The sequence below is a fragment of the Notolabrus celidotus genome, chromosome 21, assembly GCF_009762535.1.
Source record: "Notolabrus celidotus isolate fNotCel1 chromosome 21, fNotCel1.pri, whole genome shotgun sequence".
Lineage (NCBI taxonomy): Eukaryota > Metazoa > Chordata > Actinopteri > Labriformes > Labridae > Notolabrus > Notolabrus celidotus.
The window spans coordinates 28,818,835-28,837,657 of record NC_048292.1 but is presented as its reverse complement, the minus strand read 5'-3'; the positions used below and the strand labels follow the sequence as shown (position 1 = coordinate 28,837,657).

Genomic DNA, 18,823 nt, shown 5'->3' with positions numbered 1-18,823 from the left:
AGCCCTTGAACAATCCAAGGGTTATCGGGTCAGCCGATCCTCCTGAAAGGTTCAGAGGCCACTGTAAATTCCGGCTCGTACTAACCATCAAATGGAACTGTAGTCGCTCTTAACAGCTCATGCATGCCCTACTGATGTAAAGCATAGTGTACACATTGGACTGGAATTTGCTGATGAAGGCAAAAGGCAGGGATGAACCAATGAACTCATCCTGCTTTACTTACGGTACATTGATGACTGCTTGGTTGGCAATTTGATTTAGATTGCCTCCATTGTAGTAGGGAAGGTTAACCCTTCCTCAGCTCACCTCGGCTGGAGAGCAGCACGAGCTTGAAGCCCCTGTCCTTGTGGGTAAAACAATTAGCTGCTGGTAGGAAGCATAAGTCTCCCCGTCGGGGAATCGAACCCCGGTCTTCCGCGTGACAGGCGGAGATACTGTCCACTATACTAACGAGGACGTGTGCCCTTGTGGTCCCTGGCACACGACCGCGGTCTTCCTGTCTTTACCAGGACAGTGCAGACATTCCGAGGGAGGCATGGCCAACTATGGGGTCCAATATACGACACAAAGCAGGTCCGGAGCCTTAGTTCCCCCTTTACTGAAGAGCCCACAAAAGCGCATTGTGGGAGGCAGGGTCGCAGCCGATGCCAAGCAGTTGGGTTGAACTCTTTCTTGTGTTAGATATTGATCGTTGTCACATAATAAGAGCAACTGAGGGCTGGTGCATTCGTCTCCTCTTGATGGCTTTTCGTGCCTTCGTTGTGTATGAAACACATACGCAGTCTTTCACGATGCTCTCAAATATCTGTGTGAGCAGACTGTATGTGTTGATGAGGGCGGTGGCGCTTACGGGGGCTTCCTTCAGGATGGCTGTGCACAAAGCTGGGTGGGGGAAAAATCTGAAAATAGCCACAACAGGAAACTGGACTACACCGCTGCGCAGCATCAAGACTCACCGGGGATCGAGCGCATGACATGAATCATCGACTAACTGTGACGAAAGCACCGGTTTCCGTAGTGTAGTGGTTATCACGTTCGCCTCACACGCGAAAGGTCCCCAGTTCGAAACTGGGCGGAAACACTTTGATGCGTTGCTGTTGTTTCCAGTGGAGATTGCCGCAATTATCAGAAAGTGGCCAGTCGTAAGGAGTAGGTGTGGGACGGTCGTGAAGCTGCAGGAACGCATTCTGGAACCAAGTCCGAAACAAAGCATTTCAGAACTCTCAATTTAGCGTATGACAAAGAGGAGGCAATATTGCAACTGCCACTCAAACAAGACAGTGTGCTGTACAAACATCTAACATCTTCGCAGTCCCACCGAGATTTGAACTCGGATCACTGGATTCAAAGTCCAGAGTGCTAACCATTACACCATGGAACCAGCTTGAAGGTTGCGCACGCAGTTGGGAACATGTTTCTCACTTGACTTCAGCCTACCTACTGTTGCGACAGATACTGCCCTGTAACAGGACTGAGCTCAAGTCCAAGCGACCAGAAACCTCAGCTAAGCTGAGGACTGAGCTTAATGGTGTGTTCACACCAAACGTGAGAAAAAAATTTGCGTCGCAAACTCGCACGAATATCTTTGCATCTGTCTTTTTGTGAAGCGAATATTCACTCCTCTGAATACGGAAGCGACAAGAGGGGGAGGAGGGGTCTGTCTCACAGATACCAGCAGCGTTTGTTTTTGCCTTATAGTTCTGTCATCAGGATGACTGAAGCAACTCGTTAACTGCTGTTTAATCTATTGTGGAAGTCTCAAAGACACCGCAGATCCAAACGCCGTCATGTTTGCTGTCACAACCGTCACTGTCTTCCTTTGGAGGCCAGAGGATATACGCTTCCAGAGCTTCTTGAGGCTAACGTTGTCCCAGCTTGACGTGCTCGGGACCATCCCGACTGCGGCGTGCCTGTCTACCTGTCTCAGGTGAGTCACACCGGGTCACTCCGGGAGTCAAACCGTAATTTACAACAGGGGCCCTTAAACACACATTGTTTCTGTCACAATGATGCTGAAAAAGCTCTCACTGTGTATGTATGTCATCCTGAACTAACGCTTTTTATTTCTGCCCACATGATTATAAACCTCCCCTTGTTTTCTCGTTTTTATACAGTAAATTCAATTCAGATGGGTCTGTTTATATTGTAGCAGCCTTATCAATACTCAAATTTAGGATGACAAAAAAACGAAAGTGATGTAAGTTATGCACAATTAAATTCAAACAGTGTAATTTTTGTAAATTTATAATCCACTACTGTGTAGATGCAATATCATATATCACTACCAACTCAACAGATACTGGGTACAATACAAACTGTGTTCTCCATCAGTCACTCAGGTTGAATGTTTCCTGTGCTGCAGGTACCACAGGTGATTCATACAGGAGCCTGGTTAACAGCTCATGTATTGTGGTCTTCACTGTGGCAAGCAGTGAGGTGAGGTGGAGCCTCTGCCTGGCCTGGGACAACCTGCAGCCAACACCTCAGCAAAGAAAGCCCTCCATGCTGGAAGACCTTAACATCCTCCTCCTCCTCTGTTTGATGATGTGTCCCTAGGCAGGAGATGATGTAGTGCACAGACATATTTAAAAAGGCTATTTTAAGAACCACCTACCCATACTATGAGGCACATTATATAATATTGCTGTTTGACATTAAAATGATGTGAATTCTAGTATAATAACAAGAGTCATAAAGACAGAAATGACATCCATTTCAGAAAGAATGAAGTATCTCACGTTAAACTGATGGCAAATAAAGAAGTATGATACCATCTAGAACTGTTATTTTTAACACTTAATTCTACATATGCATCTTAACTTAAACAACAATAATGTATTTTCTACTGTGGCAATCACTTAATCACAGCAGTGTAGTCTCAACATCTGACTATTGTATAGTTCACTTAATATATTATGCAGTACATATTATGTGACTGCAAGTATAAACACCAAGCCCAACCTGGCTGTTAACCTTTTTTTTTGGTGGGAAAAAACAATATGCAAGTTATTTTGAACAACATTCAGTGCCTTTATTTTACAGACTTTATAAAAAACCAATTCACCTTTGAACTTTTGACCAACACAAGTGGAATGATGAGGATATGAGATGTGTCTGTGTTTGGGGGGAAGATAAAAAATAGATGATGGGAAACCTGACGCAGTCCCTACAGAGACTGTTGCCCCAGTTACCCAAATGGTTCCACAAGTAACACATTACCGGATTTATAAATGAGTTTATGTTTTGGAATATAACATTCCTTTGGGTAAGGCAGCAGCCTTTGCATGGGAGGACCAGGGTGTCTGACAAAAAGCTAGGTGGCTGGCAGATGAGGCCTCCTCAAAGCTTGTAGAGGCAGCATCACTCTCCTCTCTGGTGGGTTTCCTTGTCATCTTTCACCCTGAAAAAAAATGGTGTGAAACTACTTTATAACACAAAGTCAAAAGTAGTAGAATTAATTTAGTTAAAATATTAAAATTACTCAACATAAAAGGAAATAAATAAACAACTCGTCATTATGATAAACACACAGGCTCTTGTTCTGCAGCATCATTAGAAGCTAAATGTCATGCCTGGACTTCAAAAACTGGTGTGAGATGATTCCAGCTAATTCCAGCTGTTTACAGCAATCAAAAATATTACATGTTACCCTCAGTACTTCATCATACAGCCATGATATCATCCAGCATGTGTGTTTCCCTTTAACATGGACTTCAGTATGCTCTTATATGCAAAGTCATCCCAGACTTTACCAGCAATACTGATTTATCCCAGGGAGCACATGGATGCAACGGCTCTTTAAAGAATGTAAGCATGAAGATGTGAACATGTTCTTATTTAATTCAAGTTAATTTATCATGCAGTCATAGAAAGTAGTGTAGGCTTGGTACTGTCATGAAGAAATGTGAAAAACAATGAGCTATCTGTTCATAAAAACAAATATTTTCTTTTTTTTTTTTTTTTTTTTTTCTTTTTCTTTTTTTGCCTCTTTTTTTCTCTTGTCTGCATATATATTTCTGGTTTGTGTCATGTTTGTCACAAACTGTCAAATATTCATGCAATTTATTCTTGCAGCAAAAGAAAAGAAAGAAAACCTTTTTCTTCTGTGCTTGTGACTGTGTGCATTCAACCATCACCATCCCTCTTAGAACTCTGGCCTATCTTTTATTGACAGCTAATATCATGTTCTGTAAAAGAGGGCGTGCACACCTAGGTGGGCCAAAAAAATAAATAAATAAGAGAAAGTGAAAGAAAGATAACATAAGGATATACAAAGGGACAGGGAGAGAGAAGGAGAGAGAGACCTAACACTTAGATGGAGAGGGACCATCTCACCATGATGCCAAAAAAAAAAATCCGTGTGGTGATACTAATGATTAAGCAACCCTTAGTGTCCACAATCATTACTGAAGCTTGGGTCGCAGAGTGTTGCCGCCGTGCTGTGTTCTATTTGTGTAACAAGACCACCACTGGTGCAGATGAAACCACTTGGGTCAGACCAGCCGAGCGGTACGGCCCGGCACCCGGGCCGCGAGAGCAGTCAGACCGGAGGACCCAACCCGCCGCGGGAGACCCAGGCCAGGCGACAAGCCAAGGACCCAGACCGGAAGCAAGCAGGTACCGCCGGAGCATCCAGGGCGACCCCCAGTTCACCCAGTAGGAGGAAAGGGGGGCGAGGGGGGAGAGATCCTGCGGCCCCACCAAGGGACACCCCCACAACACCGCCCCCACAGCCCCCGGACGGAGCCAAAGGAGCCACCAGGGCCGAGGGGGCCCGGCACCAGGAGCAGACAGCCAGGCAGACGGGCAGGACCAGGACCAGAGCCCACCAACCGGCGCGCCTGAGCGGGGGGAAGGCGGAGGCGGCAGGGCCAATCCCCCCTGCCCCCCCCAGACGGCCCGACCACTCCCCCCAGCCACGCCCCCCACCCACGCCCTGCGACTGATGGACCAGGCCGCGGGGGCATGGAGGGACACCCCAATGGCTGCCGTAGTAACACCCCCCCAGCTGCGCACCACCCCACCCCCCCAAGAGGACCGCGAGGGAACCCCGGGAAACCCGGCCCCGAGGGCAGCCGCGGACCAGGCCCCCACAGGGGAGGGGGCAGCAGGGGGGCGGAGGGTGACAGGGACACCAGCCACCCACCCAGCCCCGATGGACCCCCAACGAGTAGAACAAATATTTTCTACTGGAGTTTGCAGCTTTTAAGTTTGACTCCTCACCTGTAAACTTACCTGTGATAGACAGGTAATCCTTGTCATCCTTGTCCTTGTCCATGCTTGTTGGCCACAGCGTCACGCAAATTTGTCACTGTAGTTGGATATTTTGAACTCGCCCGAAGACACGATAGACGCGAAATTCGCATCAAACTAGTCGCGTGGCACTTCAAACGCGTCACCGGGCTCGAATTCGCGTCTACACATTGACTTTTCATGGGATTTGTTCGCACGACGCAAAAAAAAAACACGTTTGGTGTGAACGTGACATAAAACTGGAGTGCTAGATCGAAGGGGATCCTGGATTGCCACTGAATATTTGGAACACCCTTTGTGGATTAGGGGCTGACTGTGGGACTTTCAGGTTTTGACATTAGCATGAATGCTAACTTCTGTTAATTTGAACAGAATTAATAGATTACTATTGCCGGAGTTAACATCCTTGTTACGGGGTTAACAATGAACACAGTTAGTTTTGATTTACTGTACCAACCTGTCCGTATTTACAGAACTGAATTTGTAGTATAGAGTTCAGAGTTTTTAATAACAAGTCAGTGGATTAATACAAATACTACAGGGCTACTTTATATGTGTACACTACCAGTCAAACTTTTGGAAACACCTTCCCATTCAAGGGTTTGTATTTATTTGAATTATGTGGAACACTGTAGATTAATACCAAAGACATCAAAACTATTTATGTTAAAAAATATCAAGCTTGTCACAGTTCCTATGTGTTTTTTGTTTTTCCCTCCCCCTCCCCCTCCTTCTCTGTCTCCTTCACGCTCTGCTCACCTGCACTGGATCTGCAATCACACTCCTGCCAGCCATCATCCAATCACCACAGCCTACAAGAACCCTGCACCAACATCCAGTCCCTGCTGGATCGTTATGCCTACATGGTAGCCAAGTCCAGCTCTCAAGAAAACCTGTTGCTAAGCTTTTTGCTTTTTTTCGTTATCACCTTCAACCCGCCTGACACCTGTGTCATTTGTCTCCAGGACCCTTCAGCTACAAGCTCTGCCACCGTCTTCACTCTCCTGCCTGTTGACCACCGTCTGGATCCCTCAGCACCCCAGGACCCCACCAGCTATCCCCTCACCCCTGCATTTCAACAATAAACTTTGGGAAAGACAGTCATAGTCTGCTTTTTGGGTTCTGCTGTAAATACGTGACAAAGCTATGACCAAAGTATAAACGTTTTAAAAATTAATTCAGCACATAGACGTCTGCCATGTTGCCACCACTCAAAAATGTACTGCCCCCCTCTTGCCACCCCATAAATATTTTTCTAGATCCGCCCCTGAGTTGATTTATATATCATTAATCAGTATGATACAGTGGGTCTTTGTATAAATAATCAATATAATACAGTAGATTTATATATCATTAATCAATATGATACAGTGGGTCTTTGTATAAATAATCAATATAATAAAGTTGATTTATATATCATTAATCAATATGATACAGTGGGTCTTTGTATAAATAATCAATATAATAAAGTTGATTTATATATCATTAATCAATATGATACAGTGGGTCTTTGTATAAATAATCAATATAATACAGTAGATATATATGTCATATACAGTGCTGTGAAAAGTATTTGCCCCCTTCCTGATTTCTTATATTTTTCCAAATTTTTCACACTTTTTCAGATCATCAACATTTTTTTATATTAGACAAAGATAACCAGAGTAAACACTAAATGCAGTTTTTAAATGATGATTTTATTATTTTTAAAGGGGAAAAAAGTTATCCAAACCTCCCTGACCCTGTGTGAAAAAATATTTGCCCCCTAAAACTAAGAACTGTTAGTGCCACCCTTGGAGGAAATAACTGCAAGCCACACTGGAGGGTTTTCGAGCATGATCGGCCTGTTTAAGGTCAAGCCCCAGCATCTCAATCGGATTCAAGTCCGGACTTTCACTAGGCCACTCCAAAACCTTCATGTTTTTTTTTTTTAAGCTATTCAGAGGTAGACTTGGTGGTGGTTTAGATCATTGTCCTGCTGCATAACCCAAGTGTGCTTAAGCTTGAAGTCTCGAACTGATGGCCGACATTCTCCTTCAGGATTTTCTGGTAGAGAGCAGAATTCATGGTTCCATCAATCACAGCAAGTCGTCCAGGTCCAGACGCAGCACAGCAGCCCCAGAACATCACTCTACCACCACCATGTTTGACTGTTGGTATGATGTTCTTTTATCAAACGCTGTGATTGCTTTAGGCCAGATGTAACGAGACACACACCTTCCAAAAAGTTCATCTTATGTCACGTCAGTCCACAGAATGTTTTCCCAGAAGTCTCGGGGATCATCAAGATGTCTTTTGGCAGTTGTGAGACGAGCCTTTGTGTTCTTTTTGGTCAGCAGTGGTTTTCTCCTTGGAACTCTCCCATGGATGTCGTTTCTGCCCAGTCTCTTTCTTATTGTGGAATCATGGACACTGACCTGAACTGAGGCAAGTGAGGCCTGCAGTTCTTTAGAAGGGGTTCTGGGTTCTTTTGTGACCTGGATGAGTCGTCTCTGTGCTCTTGGGGTAATTTTGGCAGGCCGGGCACTCGTGGGAAGGTTCACCACTGTTCCAAAACCTTCTCCATTTGTTGATAATGGCTCTCCCTGTGGTTCTCTGGAGTCCCAAAGCCTAACACTGCAAACTCAACACTAGTACAATAATGTGGTACTTTTGTGTTACACCACTTACATGTTTGCAAACCTAATTAACTGTCATTAACATATAAAACTATTGGATACATACTACTGAAACCCAGCCCTAAAGCGCTGCCATAAAGAACATTTGTGGCACAGAAGTTGCTTTGATGGTTGAGAAACAAAAGGCATCAGAAAGTATTTTGTATGAACCAAAAAGGAAGACACTGACATGAAACTGTGTCAGTGTTTTGAGGTTATTTTTGTATTTTTGTAACAATACTTATCCCTAGTGCACAGCTCTACGTCCCAATAAAATGTTTCCACTCTGACATGGCTCGTTTGTATGAGGGAGTGCTGTCTCCCTCATGAAGTGAGTCGTGTCATATTTCTGTCTGGATGACAGAGAGGAGGGTGTCCACACACCTCGGATATGTAAGGTGGAAGGTGTAGTAGTAAGCCATATCAGATACAGTAGACTTTCACCGAGTTCTTCCTTTGCAAATGTGGTGATGGGAGTGGTTCCAATTGCAACCAGAGAGCTGAACCCATCAACGAGCAATAGAGGGCTGGAGAGAGGTCTCTTCTGGAGGTAGATGGTTGGATCTTCTGTTGGCTACAGAAAAAAAAGAAATGTCTTTAGAGTGGAACAGGAAAAGAATCCCTCTGACTGTTAAAAGTCCCACTCAACTCAAAATGATGTTTTTGGTCTTGTTCCTTCAGGTGTTCACAGTGCAGAATGATGTATGAGCAGAGTTTGACAAGGGGCTGTTCTCACATTCATCTGCTGAAAATGGAAAGTCTCTGTGCTTATTTAACATTTGATTTTAAGGGGTGGGCCTGCAAGCATGATTGGCAACATCAGAGTGACTCCTGGTAGTAATCAGCATACAAAAGGGTGATGTGGAAACTTGAAACCTTCAGGACACAGAGAATGGACTTTACAGTGAAGTAGGAGACATACTGTATCCAGCAAGAACACTTCTGAAATGAACATGAAATTAAGATTTGAATATTTATAGATTCTGTAATTTCTATTGGAGGAGTATTTTAATATGATAATTTACTATTTTTTCGAGGAAACAACTTTTACACATTGTTATTTAATAGTATACACATTTGAAAAGAGGGAATCTTCATGACACCATTATGTACATGTATAGCCTTTATCTATGATTGAAGCAATACAAGCTTCCCATGTGGTATATGAAAGCAGACTGCTTTCTTTTTTAAATCTCAGGGTCACTGATAGAAATATGCCCTAAAGAAAAAGCCGAAACATGTGCCGCAGAAATGATTATGAAATAATGCTTTTTGCCTCAGTCACTGTTTTAAGAGTGTGGGCCACAACACAGTTTGAGAAATATTGGTGTACTTGTTAGAGATAATGCATCATTAGAGACAAACAAAAGATGAAAGTACAAAGTAAAAGCCCTTCTACAGACAAACATTAACTGTCCAATGTGACAAAATATGAACCAATTCTCACCTGAAGGACATGAAGCAATGCCTCACTGGCATGTCCTATCTTCTGAGGCGGTGCAGCTGGTGAAGGAAAGAGTGTGGGGAGTGCCCTGACCAGCTCGATGGCTTTTTCCACTAGAATAGAACAAATCAAAATTGAGTTCAGTTACCCTCCCTAAACATGAACTATTATTATATAAATATGTTATTTTATCAGGTTCATGGTGAGGTCATATACAATTCTTGTTGTCATCAAGAGTTTCATCATTTATTTCATTAGCATTATACAGTAGCAACATCCATCCATCCATTATCTTGACCGCTTATCCCGTTGGGGGTCACGGGGGGCTGGAGCCTATCCCAGCTGGCTTCGGGCGGAAGGCAGGGTACACCCTGGACAGGTCGCCAACCTATCACAGGGCTAACACAGAGAGACAGACAACCATTCATGCACACACACACTCACACACTCAACCTACGGGGCAATTTAGAGTGATCAATCAACCTGAGCATGTTTTTGGATCAATCAATCAATCAATCAATCTTTATTTGTATAGCGCCAAATCACAACAAACGTTATCTCAAGACGCTTTTACAAACATAGGAGGTCTAGACCACACTATGTCAAATTATGCGTGAGGAAGCCGGAGAACCCGGAGAGAACCCACGCATGCACGGGGAGAACATGCAAACTCCACACAGAAAGGCATCCGCCCGGCCGGGGATTCGAATCAGGAACCTTCTAGCTGTGAGGCAACGGCGCTACCCACTGCACCACCGAGCAGCCCCAGAAGCAACATACACAATCCTATTTACACCAATGTCTGAGGAACACAGATCATTAGAGTAAGCAAAATGCCAAATTACTTCCATTCATGTTCATAGGTGGCTTCATCACTTTCTTCCAAACACCGTAAAACTGAACCATGGCACAGAACTCTTCCCATCTCTTCTTTACTTCATCAGTGAACTTCTTGTTGCCCTTATCCAGGATCCGACGCAGCTCATCCATCACCTGTAATGCAAGTACGATTTAATACCTGCAACGATTTTTGCTTTTTGGATACGTCAAGATAAGTTACTTGCTTACATGATGAAGTTCCTTGAAACATGGATATGCATCCAGGATCTTCATTGGCCTGTCTTCTTCTTTCAGGACATTACGGTAAATGAAGTCTCTTCTTGCTTCAAACTCAAGGTCAAGGAGTTGGGAGACAGCATCTTGGTTGAATTTTGATTTCTTGTACATCGCCTGCAGAGTGATGTAATGTCTGGCCTGGGTTTTCGGACTATCCTTACTCTCCACTATAACAGAACAATTACCAGTAATTGGTATCGGACATGTAAATATGAATGACACTATTTGTTTTTAACAGCAAGTGTCACATTAAATCAAAACTAACAGATTCTGTCAGTCATTACCTAGACGTAGCAGTTTGTTGCCACAATTAAAATTTAATGGTTGACAATTCAACTAAGTACATTGGTAAAGGAGACCACCTTAACCCCCGTCATACACAGTATTGTAAATGTGTGCTCCCTATGCTCTGAGCCAAATCAATGAAAAGAAATGACAAATCATGTCACTTTACAATATCTCAAGGAGAAATCACAATTTAAATATAGAATATCAATGTATGAAATATATCATGAATGTTGTTAACCTTCATGCCCATCATTATAACAAAATTCTGTTTCCACTTACATGGACTGAGGCCGTCATCAGAACTGCTCCCAGATCTTTGATGCAAAATAATTGTTGATCCAGCTCTTGAGTCTGCATCGTATTCTTCTCCCTCCTTGTCACTTGTTGAGAAGTCAATTCGATGCCTTTTCTTTGAATGGCCCCTCTCAGGTGTTGGCCCCTGCCTCTTTTGTGGGGACTTCACATTCTGCAGCCTCTTGAGAAGATTCTTGAAAATGGTCATCTGTGGTTAAAAAACAAAAACAAAAAAAAAACTTGAGGGAAAAAAACAACAACTTAATGTCAGTCAAAAATAAAAACATACACACTGGACCGCATAATATAAGTGCAAGAAATATAACAGAAACTATAACAGAATCTTTAATTACAGTTTTGTCTTCATCCTGTAGCATGGGATAGTACTCCACTAGTCCCCTAGCCATTGCAGTGACTTCATGCCTGGTAGGGTATCGGACCTCCTCTCCTTGCTGACTTGCTCTCAATATGGAAATCATGCTGGTGACAGTGTTCCTCACTAACCTGCATCTCAGTTCTTTGGACATGATACATTCCCCCTCTCTGCCAGTGGAGACCAACTCAAAGCAGTGTTTACGAACTTGCTCTAACTCACTGTCTGTTTAAACAACATATTCTGGAGGACTGGGAAGCTGTAGGGTTTTCTTTGGGCTTTTCCTCACCAAAGGAGTGGATGCCTGGGGCAAGATTGGGGACATTCCTCCAGGTGAAGACACAGGTCCTGTGTCACCAGGGCCAGCTTTGTCTGGTAAGGTGGGGTTCTGATCCTGGGTTAGGGTTAAAAAACAGATAAAAAAAATAATTGCAATAGTTAATCAGATTCATTTAGATACAACATGTCTTGTGCTACTGTAGGTTTTTTAAGGGCAAAGTAGGTAACAAATCACCTCTGGGCTAATAACAGCCCACACTCTTCCTGAGAAAGTGCTCTGGCCCAGGAAAAGGGTCTGTCAGAACATCACGACTGAAGGTGTAGAGCAAGGCCTCATCAATGCTGGCAGCTACAGAGATGACCATAAACAAACCTTTTACAACTAAAAATATCCATATCTTTAGAAAATGATACATTTACCCACATTTAACTTAACAGGGCGAACAAAATCCATGATTTGTGTATTCTTGTCTTTTTCTGTCTTGTCCATAATAACTTTTTAATACAATACAATTTAGACATTTGGTGTCTATTGTTGTAAAATCTTTTAAATTAATTTTGTTTTCGAGATGTCAGCATGTACAGAAATGTAATCTAATAATTCACATTTGTATGTATTTGTAACAGCTAGACAAGACATACCATTTAAAATTGATAATGTAACATTATCCAGTCCATCCATGGTTGTCCCCGTCTTGTTGTCCCTTTAATTGCCTCTGTTCCTGAGGGGCAGAAAATATCACATTAAGTCACAGTTAGGTCAAGTTGGCCGGAAGGCCGCTCTTCAACCGGGAACATGTCCTGTCCTGCTACGCCTCCTTTCTGGTCGGTAGCACAATGTGTGCACACATGCTGCTGCAGAGCAGCACTTTCTGCTTCTTCATAAGGCAGGTATAAACCAGCGTCAAGATACGTTATCGCCACCCATAAGAGCTATGTAATAATCATTTTCATTACATAAATACAGACAGCAGCACGGTTTCGGTTTATCATTTTCTTCTGTAAGTTACAAGCTAATTAATGTTAGCTGACCGGGGCTGCAGCTTTCATTGACTATACCTGCTGTAATGTGACCTTAACATTCCCAAGAAAAATACATGCATTGTCGACAGTTCATTATAATTTTGGTGAAAAGGTTTTGTAAGAAAGTTATATTACCTTTTCTTCTTCTTGTGATAAGTAGTTTCCCTTGTCTCCTGGGATTCAAATGGCTGACCATCATTGTCTCCGGGTGCAGGTGCAGACATCACCACATGACTGCAGTGAGGGGAGGTGTGTGTGTGAAAGAAGCATATCAGTCTAAGTCTAAAAAGTGATAATTAGAATAAATAACATGTGGATATTAGGACTTTACATTAATAATTCATTGTTAAACTTGTTTTGTAGTTTTTCTTTGTATTAGAATGTAAGTTAAATTGAGTCTTCTAGAATGAATCCCCCCTAATTCCCAATTTGCTACTGACCAAACCAATGAGCCTTGATCCCACCGGACTCGGCTAAAAACCATAGCTGGGATAAATTACTAGTTTAACTTGTGGCGGTGTGGAGTGGACTTGAAAGGTTTGTGGACTTGTGGACTAGTGCTTTGATTTTTAAATCGTTTATCTCGCTAAGCTACGAAGACTTGAATTTGCCATTCGAGGAGTTTTAAATATGGCTAAATAGTTAAAGTTAGTCAGCCTCTGCTTGGCTGACTTGGCAAGGATTTTTTGAGCAGGAAATGGCCTGTTGGAGGTGTGTGATTTGCTTTGTTTTTGTTGCTTTAACACTGAGGTCTCTCCTAAGCCGTATTAAAACTGCACTGTGGCAATCCTGATTTCCATGTAATATGTGGCATCAATGGTTGCCCCGAAGAATACAGAGTCTTCAACTCTTTTTCCTACCATATCAGACGCCGGCATGCTTTGTATCTTTTATCGGGCCGCCCACCCTCTGGATGGATGACAAAAGCTTCATCTGAACCATCTAGGATTGGAGGTGAAAATTTTGATATACCAATTTTTTATGACTGACCACGGAAACAAGAGGGCTGCAAAGAACCGCCAGTGAAGTCAACACACAGATCACTAATGACATGCAGGAGGAGCTGGAGGATTTCCAACACAAAGCCCTGATCATCATCTGCAGGACTTCCCAATGCAATGCCCTGATCATCAGGTAAGTCATGATGTAATGTGGGCAATATTGCATCATAATGTTAAACCACTCAGCGTTCACCTACGATTATATTAGGGGGGCGCAACCCCCCCGCCCCCTTGAAGGCCAACTTATTATTATTTATTTATTTTCTACGTTGTGCCAAATCACAAAGGAAGTAATTTAAGGTTACCTTTCCTAAAGTACAGGTCTATACCTTGTTCTTTTATTACACAAATGTAATATCTGTTTCTGCCTCTGAGCTCACCATCCGGCCCCCAGCATTTTACTGAAAAATACTGTAGTGAGAACAAAAAACTGTTTATTCTTTTATTTTTAAATCAAATGAAACAAACTCCCTGAAAAGTAGCTTGTGCCATAGTCTGCTTTCAATCAAAAATAACCATTAACTCGTTGCTCTCATTTAACATTTATTTTATTGTTTCACCTGCTCATCTTATCTAGCTATTGTAACTTTTCTCAACTGTCCTTGCTTTTTACTCAACAAAAAAACGCACAATTGCAGAACTCAATAAGTTATAATAACAGTTCATATAACAGGCAAGTGCAAGCCTCGCACATCAGCAAAGATATAATGACAAATAAAAGTGACAGAACTCAGTTATTAGAAATGTTACTCTTACATCAAATTAAAGCAGCCTGTGATCCAACAAATACAAATACAGCAAAACCATGCCTGGAGTACTCACGTCTGGTTAACAGAGGTGGGGAGAGTAAACCCAAACAGTACTCAAGTAAAAGTACTGTTACTTTACAATGATGTTACTCAAGTAGAAGTACTGTTACTTTACAATGATGTTACTCAAGTAGAAGTACTGTTACTTTACAATGATGTTACTCAAGTAGAAGTACTGTTACTTTACAATGATGTTACTCAAGTAAAGTACTGTTACTTTACAATGATGTTACTCAAGTAGAAGTAAGAGTACTTGTAAAAATAAATACTTGAGTAAGAGTAAATAAGTACCTAAAAAAAAATCTACTCAAGTAGTGAGTAACTTGTGAGTAGTATCATATATAAAATTGTACTGTATTGGAAATGCTAATAACAATGTGAAGAGCACACTGCCTTTAATAAAGTGACATAAATAGGAAAATGCCAAAATGAATGCTGTTAGGCATGGTTTACTTTCAAACATTAAAGAAAGAGAAGCTGCAATGTGAACAAACTAATGTACCCGCTTTCATTTTTTAAAACAAGCTGAAACTTCAAACTGTGTCTGAGATGTGATCCCAACTCCAGAACATCAATACTCCAACATTACAATAAAACATATATCTATGCCTTCCAAACTTTCTTTTTTAACCTTTAACTTATTTTCAGTACATCTGACTTAAAAACATAACTTGAAAGTACTAAAACAACTTGGAAGTGTTTAAAAAGGCCATGAACTCAGTCCTGAAGAATCTCTCTGAGGTGACTGTTGAGCTTCAGAAGGAGCTGTTTTTATTAGCATGCTACCTTACTGCTCTTATAAGTTACTTTAGATTACTGTCCAACATTTCTAACATGTTTTTAAGATTTAATATTAACCAGTATGATCCTTAGCTTACCTAACTGATTACTCACCATGACATGCTTTTAAGATTTAATTGTTCTATAAACTCAAATTTTCCACCTTTGAGTAAGCAGCTCATAATGTGACTGTTTCTCCTTCTTGTTATTTAGAAGTTCTGAGAGAGTCTGGATGTTGGGTACAGGGTAAACATGTTCCTCCAAAGGGGACGCAGGTATTACGCAGCCTCTCTCCCCAGCTGTAGGTGGAGGAGGGGGCGGAGCTACTTCTCTGTTCATTCAGTGTTGAGTTTATGTATAGCTCTGGATCAGAAGGATCAGAAGGAGCTGCGTGAGAGATCGGCTGAGTATAAAACATATAAAATGAAGAAAAAAAGGAACAGTAAAAGTAGCGACTGGACAGCCCAATGTAACAAAGTAAAAGTAGATATTTTTTAACACAAATGTACTTGAGTAGGAGTAAAAAGTACTCTGCAAAACAAATACTCTCAGAAGTACAATTTTTTTTAAAAACTACTCAAGTACATGCAACGGAGTAAATGTAACTCGTTACTACCCACCTCTGCTGGTTAATGGGAGAAATTACATTTCCCCTCCGACACTATCTTTTTAACATCGGTCTTGACAGCTGTCAGGCTAATGCACAAGCAGTCCTCCAAAGACTGGTTTGACAGTCGGTTCCTCATCTTCATATCTTCCATGTTTTTATCAAGTTCATTTTTAAGAGCACAATTTCACAGGTTTATGTTGATCAGAACATGGTAACATAAATGGCTAATGTTTTTTGTCTTGGGGACAAGCAACCCAAAAGGCTCTTAGGCTTTCAGCACCACGGAGAGCAGCCTTCATGTCACCAGCTACCTGGATGTCAATCAGTTCGCTTTGAGTAGCCGCCTCGTCCCCCGGCATCACCTTTCTCACACTAGCGGAGAATTCAACCTCTGGCAAAATATGAACACGGTGACAACAGTGTTAGCAGACAGAGGTATCTGTTTAACAGACGCAATTATCCTGTCCACCGATTTGTCTGTGGCAAGTTCCTCAACAGCAACCATGCACTTCTTAAAAACCTCACCGTCAGTAAGTGGCTTGTTATGCCTCAAGAGTGTCCAGGCAGCATGCAGAGACGCACTCGTTGCCCTCTCTTGTTCGGTTCATGTTTGGGTCATAATTCCGCTTGCGTGGGAATATTGAGATTTCAAAGGAGCAAACTTTCTCTGACGGGCCTCTGACTGTTCAGGATATGAGTCCTTGAAACTTGCATGCTTAGTGTTGTGGTGATGCCTCAGATTATATTCCATATACAAAGTCAGTACAAGTAGAAGTTCCCCCTGTCACTAAGTGTGATACTTATGCAATACTTACAGTATGTACTTTTACTGTAGTAGGATGTTTATGCAGGATTTTTACTTATAATGGGATATTTTTCTTACATTGCTGTACTGGCACTTTTACTGCTGTAAAAGATCTGAGGACCTCTACCACTGTTTGTATCCACTGTTTGTATATGTCTACAGGAAGGACCTGGTGCATTGAGTGAGGATGTTACCAGACATGCAGCTGCATTTGTCATCAATGTCCAGGAACAATGCCACCTGTCCCAGGTACTTACCATAAGTCCTTCTCATCAATATTATGTTTACATTTTTCATGTTTTGCTCCTTTTTAATTTGTAAGTTAACACCCTTGAACAAAGAAAGATGCTCTTCTTCAGACTGAAAAAACAATACAGCTGTCATCTTGAACAATTCTGGTCTAGGACAGTGACCATTTTTTGTTATAAATTATTGTTCAGAGGACTTTTGAGATGGGTTATGCTAGTTCTTGCACTGTAAAACCCAATTAGTAAACCTTACTTAAAAAAAACATGCAAACCGATTGCCTTAAAATAGTATAATTCCTAAGCAAAATTATCTTCTGCATCTCCCTGCTTAAATCCTCTCTCTGGGCCCTTTGATTAGGCATATGTGCATGAGATTTGAGTCAAAGCACTGTTTTTTTAAACAGTGGTCATCTAATTTGAAAATGTCTGTAAGTCACTTGTGAACTATAACCAGCTTTTTGAATGTTGTCAAAATGAAATAGGCACTGAGCATCCCATTTTTGTACATGAGAAGGAATTGGGTCCTGTCTCAGAAGTGACAAATATGCAGTACATTACAGCAAAGATAAGAGACTTTTGGGGGATTGATGGCATACAACACACAGTCAAAGTAAAGTGGCTTATCCTCAATGGAAATAAGTACAGCAGTGAAAAGTCTCTGATAATCACCAATGCAAATCATACAGTACCTGTCTTTGGACTTATAAAAAGCATTTATGTGGTAAACAGTTCATTGCATTGTTTTGAATATCAGATTTATGAGACTTTGAGTTTGAACAGAGATCTTTAAGCATATGAAGTTGCCGTGACTAGTCTTGCCCAGGCAACAGAACTGATAGATGCTGAAAAGCTACTTGATCATACATCATATTATTCAGTCAGTTTCAAAAACAGTGTGTATGTTTTGATGAAATATAACCTTGAAGATGTCATTGTACTGAAAGACTGAACCATGAAAAGTTTGGGAGGACTGTTGAGCTATATGCTTCAATAAAATGTGTTAAATGACATGTGTGATTGTTTTTACTGGTCTTAGTAAACAAGCCTTGAAACAAGTTCTCACAGCTAAAACTTTCTCTTAAAAGTCTAAATGTGGCTTCAAACAGAGTCTATTTAAGTCAGACAGGTCCTATTTAAGTGATTTCTTAATTCAACATGTCTGGCAGTAATCAGGCCTGGGTGTGGGGAGTGAAATTGAGCTCAGCTTTCCAGAACATCAGGTTTATCACAGTTAATTTGTGTTTTAACAAGTAAATACTTTTTCACACAGGGTCAGGTGGGTTGGAACTTCTTTCCCTTAATAAATAAAATCTCCATTTTAAAGCTGCATTTAATGTTAACTCTGGTTATCTTTGTCTAATATTAAAATTTGTTTGATGATCTGAAACATTTTAGTGAGAAAAATGTGCAAAAATATGAGAAATCAGGAAGGGGGCAAATACTTTTTCACAGGACTGTATATCAATCAAGGGTACTTTGTTTTGTCATAGGCAAGTTATTGAATCACATTTTGAAATACTTTTTTATAACTGAAAACTTTGTCTTTGGTTTGATCTTTCAGTGTTCACAATGTTTTACTGACTAAATCCACTAGAGGGCAGTAAAGACCAGTGTTCATGTCAAAGGATTTTCACTGGGACTGTTTAGTTTGGGAAAAGCTGAAAACCAAACAACTGTTACATCCTCAAAGTTCCCTTACTGTATCACTTTAGAGAACATGAAGTCCCTTGAACCAAACACAAATGTTTAACATCCTTTTCTGTTAATACTTCAATTCTACTTTAACCTCACTTTGTCAGTAAGACGGACTGAATTTCAGGGTAACACTTTACAATAAGGGTC

General features: G+C 41.4%; 1 protein-coding gene, 1 long non-coding RNA gene and 3 other non-coding genes across 5 annotated transcripts; 2 read left to right on the top strand and 3 right to left on the bottom strand.

Moving 5' to 3' along the window:
- Window positions 1-385: 385 nt before the first annotated feature.
- Window positions 386-457, bottom strand: trnad-guc. The gene has a single exon. It is a non-coding gene; the product is annotated as a tRNA-Asp (tRNA).
- A 552-nt stretch (window positions 458-1,009) lies between these two features.
- Window positions 1,010-1,082, top strand: trnav-cac. The gene has a single exon. It is a non-coding gene; the product is annotated as a tRNA-Val (tRNA).
- Window positions 1,083-1,310: 228 nt separating this feature from the next.
- trnaq-uug lies at window positions 1,311-1,382 on the bottom strand. Its single transcript has one exon. It is a non-coding gene; the product is annotated as a tRNA-Gln (tRNA).
- A 4,620-nt stretch (window positions 1,383-6,002) lies between these two features.
- LOC117805361 lies at window positions 6,003-6,607 on the top strand. Its single transcript, XR_004629412.1, has 2 exons — window positions 6,003-6,120; window positions 6,220-6,607. It is a non-coding gene; the product is annotated as an uncharacterized LOC117805361 (long non-coding RNA).
- Window positions 6,608-7,194: 587 nt separating this feature from the next.
- LOC117805233 lies at window positions 7,195-12,388 on the bottom strand. Its single transcript, XM_034673901.1, has 7 exons — window positions 12,348-12,388; window positions 11,716-11,820; window positions 11,039-11,261; window positions 10,424-10,638; window positions 10,201-10,348; window positions 9,359-9,468; window positions 7,195-8,485 (listed from the first exon to the last, which is right to left on the bottom strand). The coding sequence occupies exons 1-7, from the start codon at window positions 12,348-12,350 to the stop codon at window positions 8,159-8,161; spliced, it is 1,131 nt and encodes a 376-aa protein (XP_034529792.1). The 5' UTR covers window positions 12,351-12,388; the 3' UTR covers window positions 7,195-8,158.
- Between the last annotated feature and the right edge of the window lie 6,435 nt (window positions 12,389-18,823).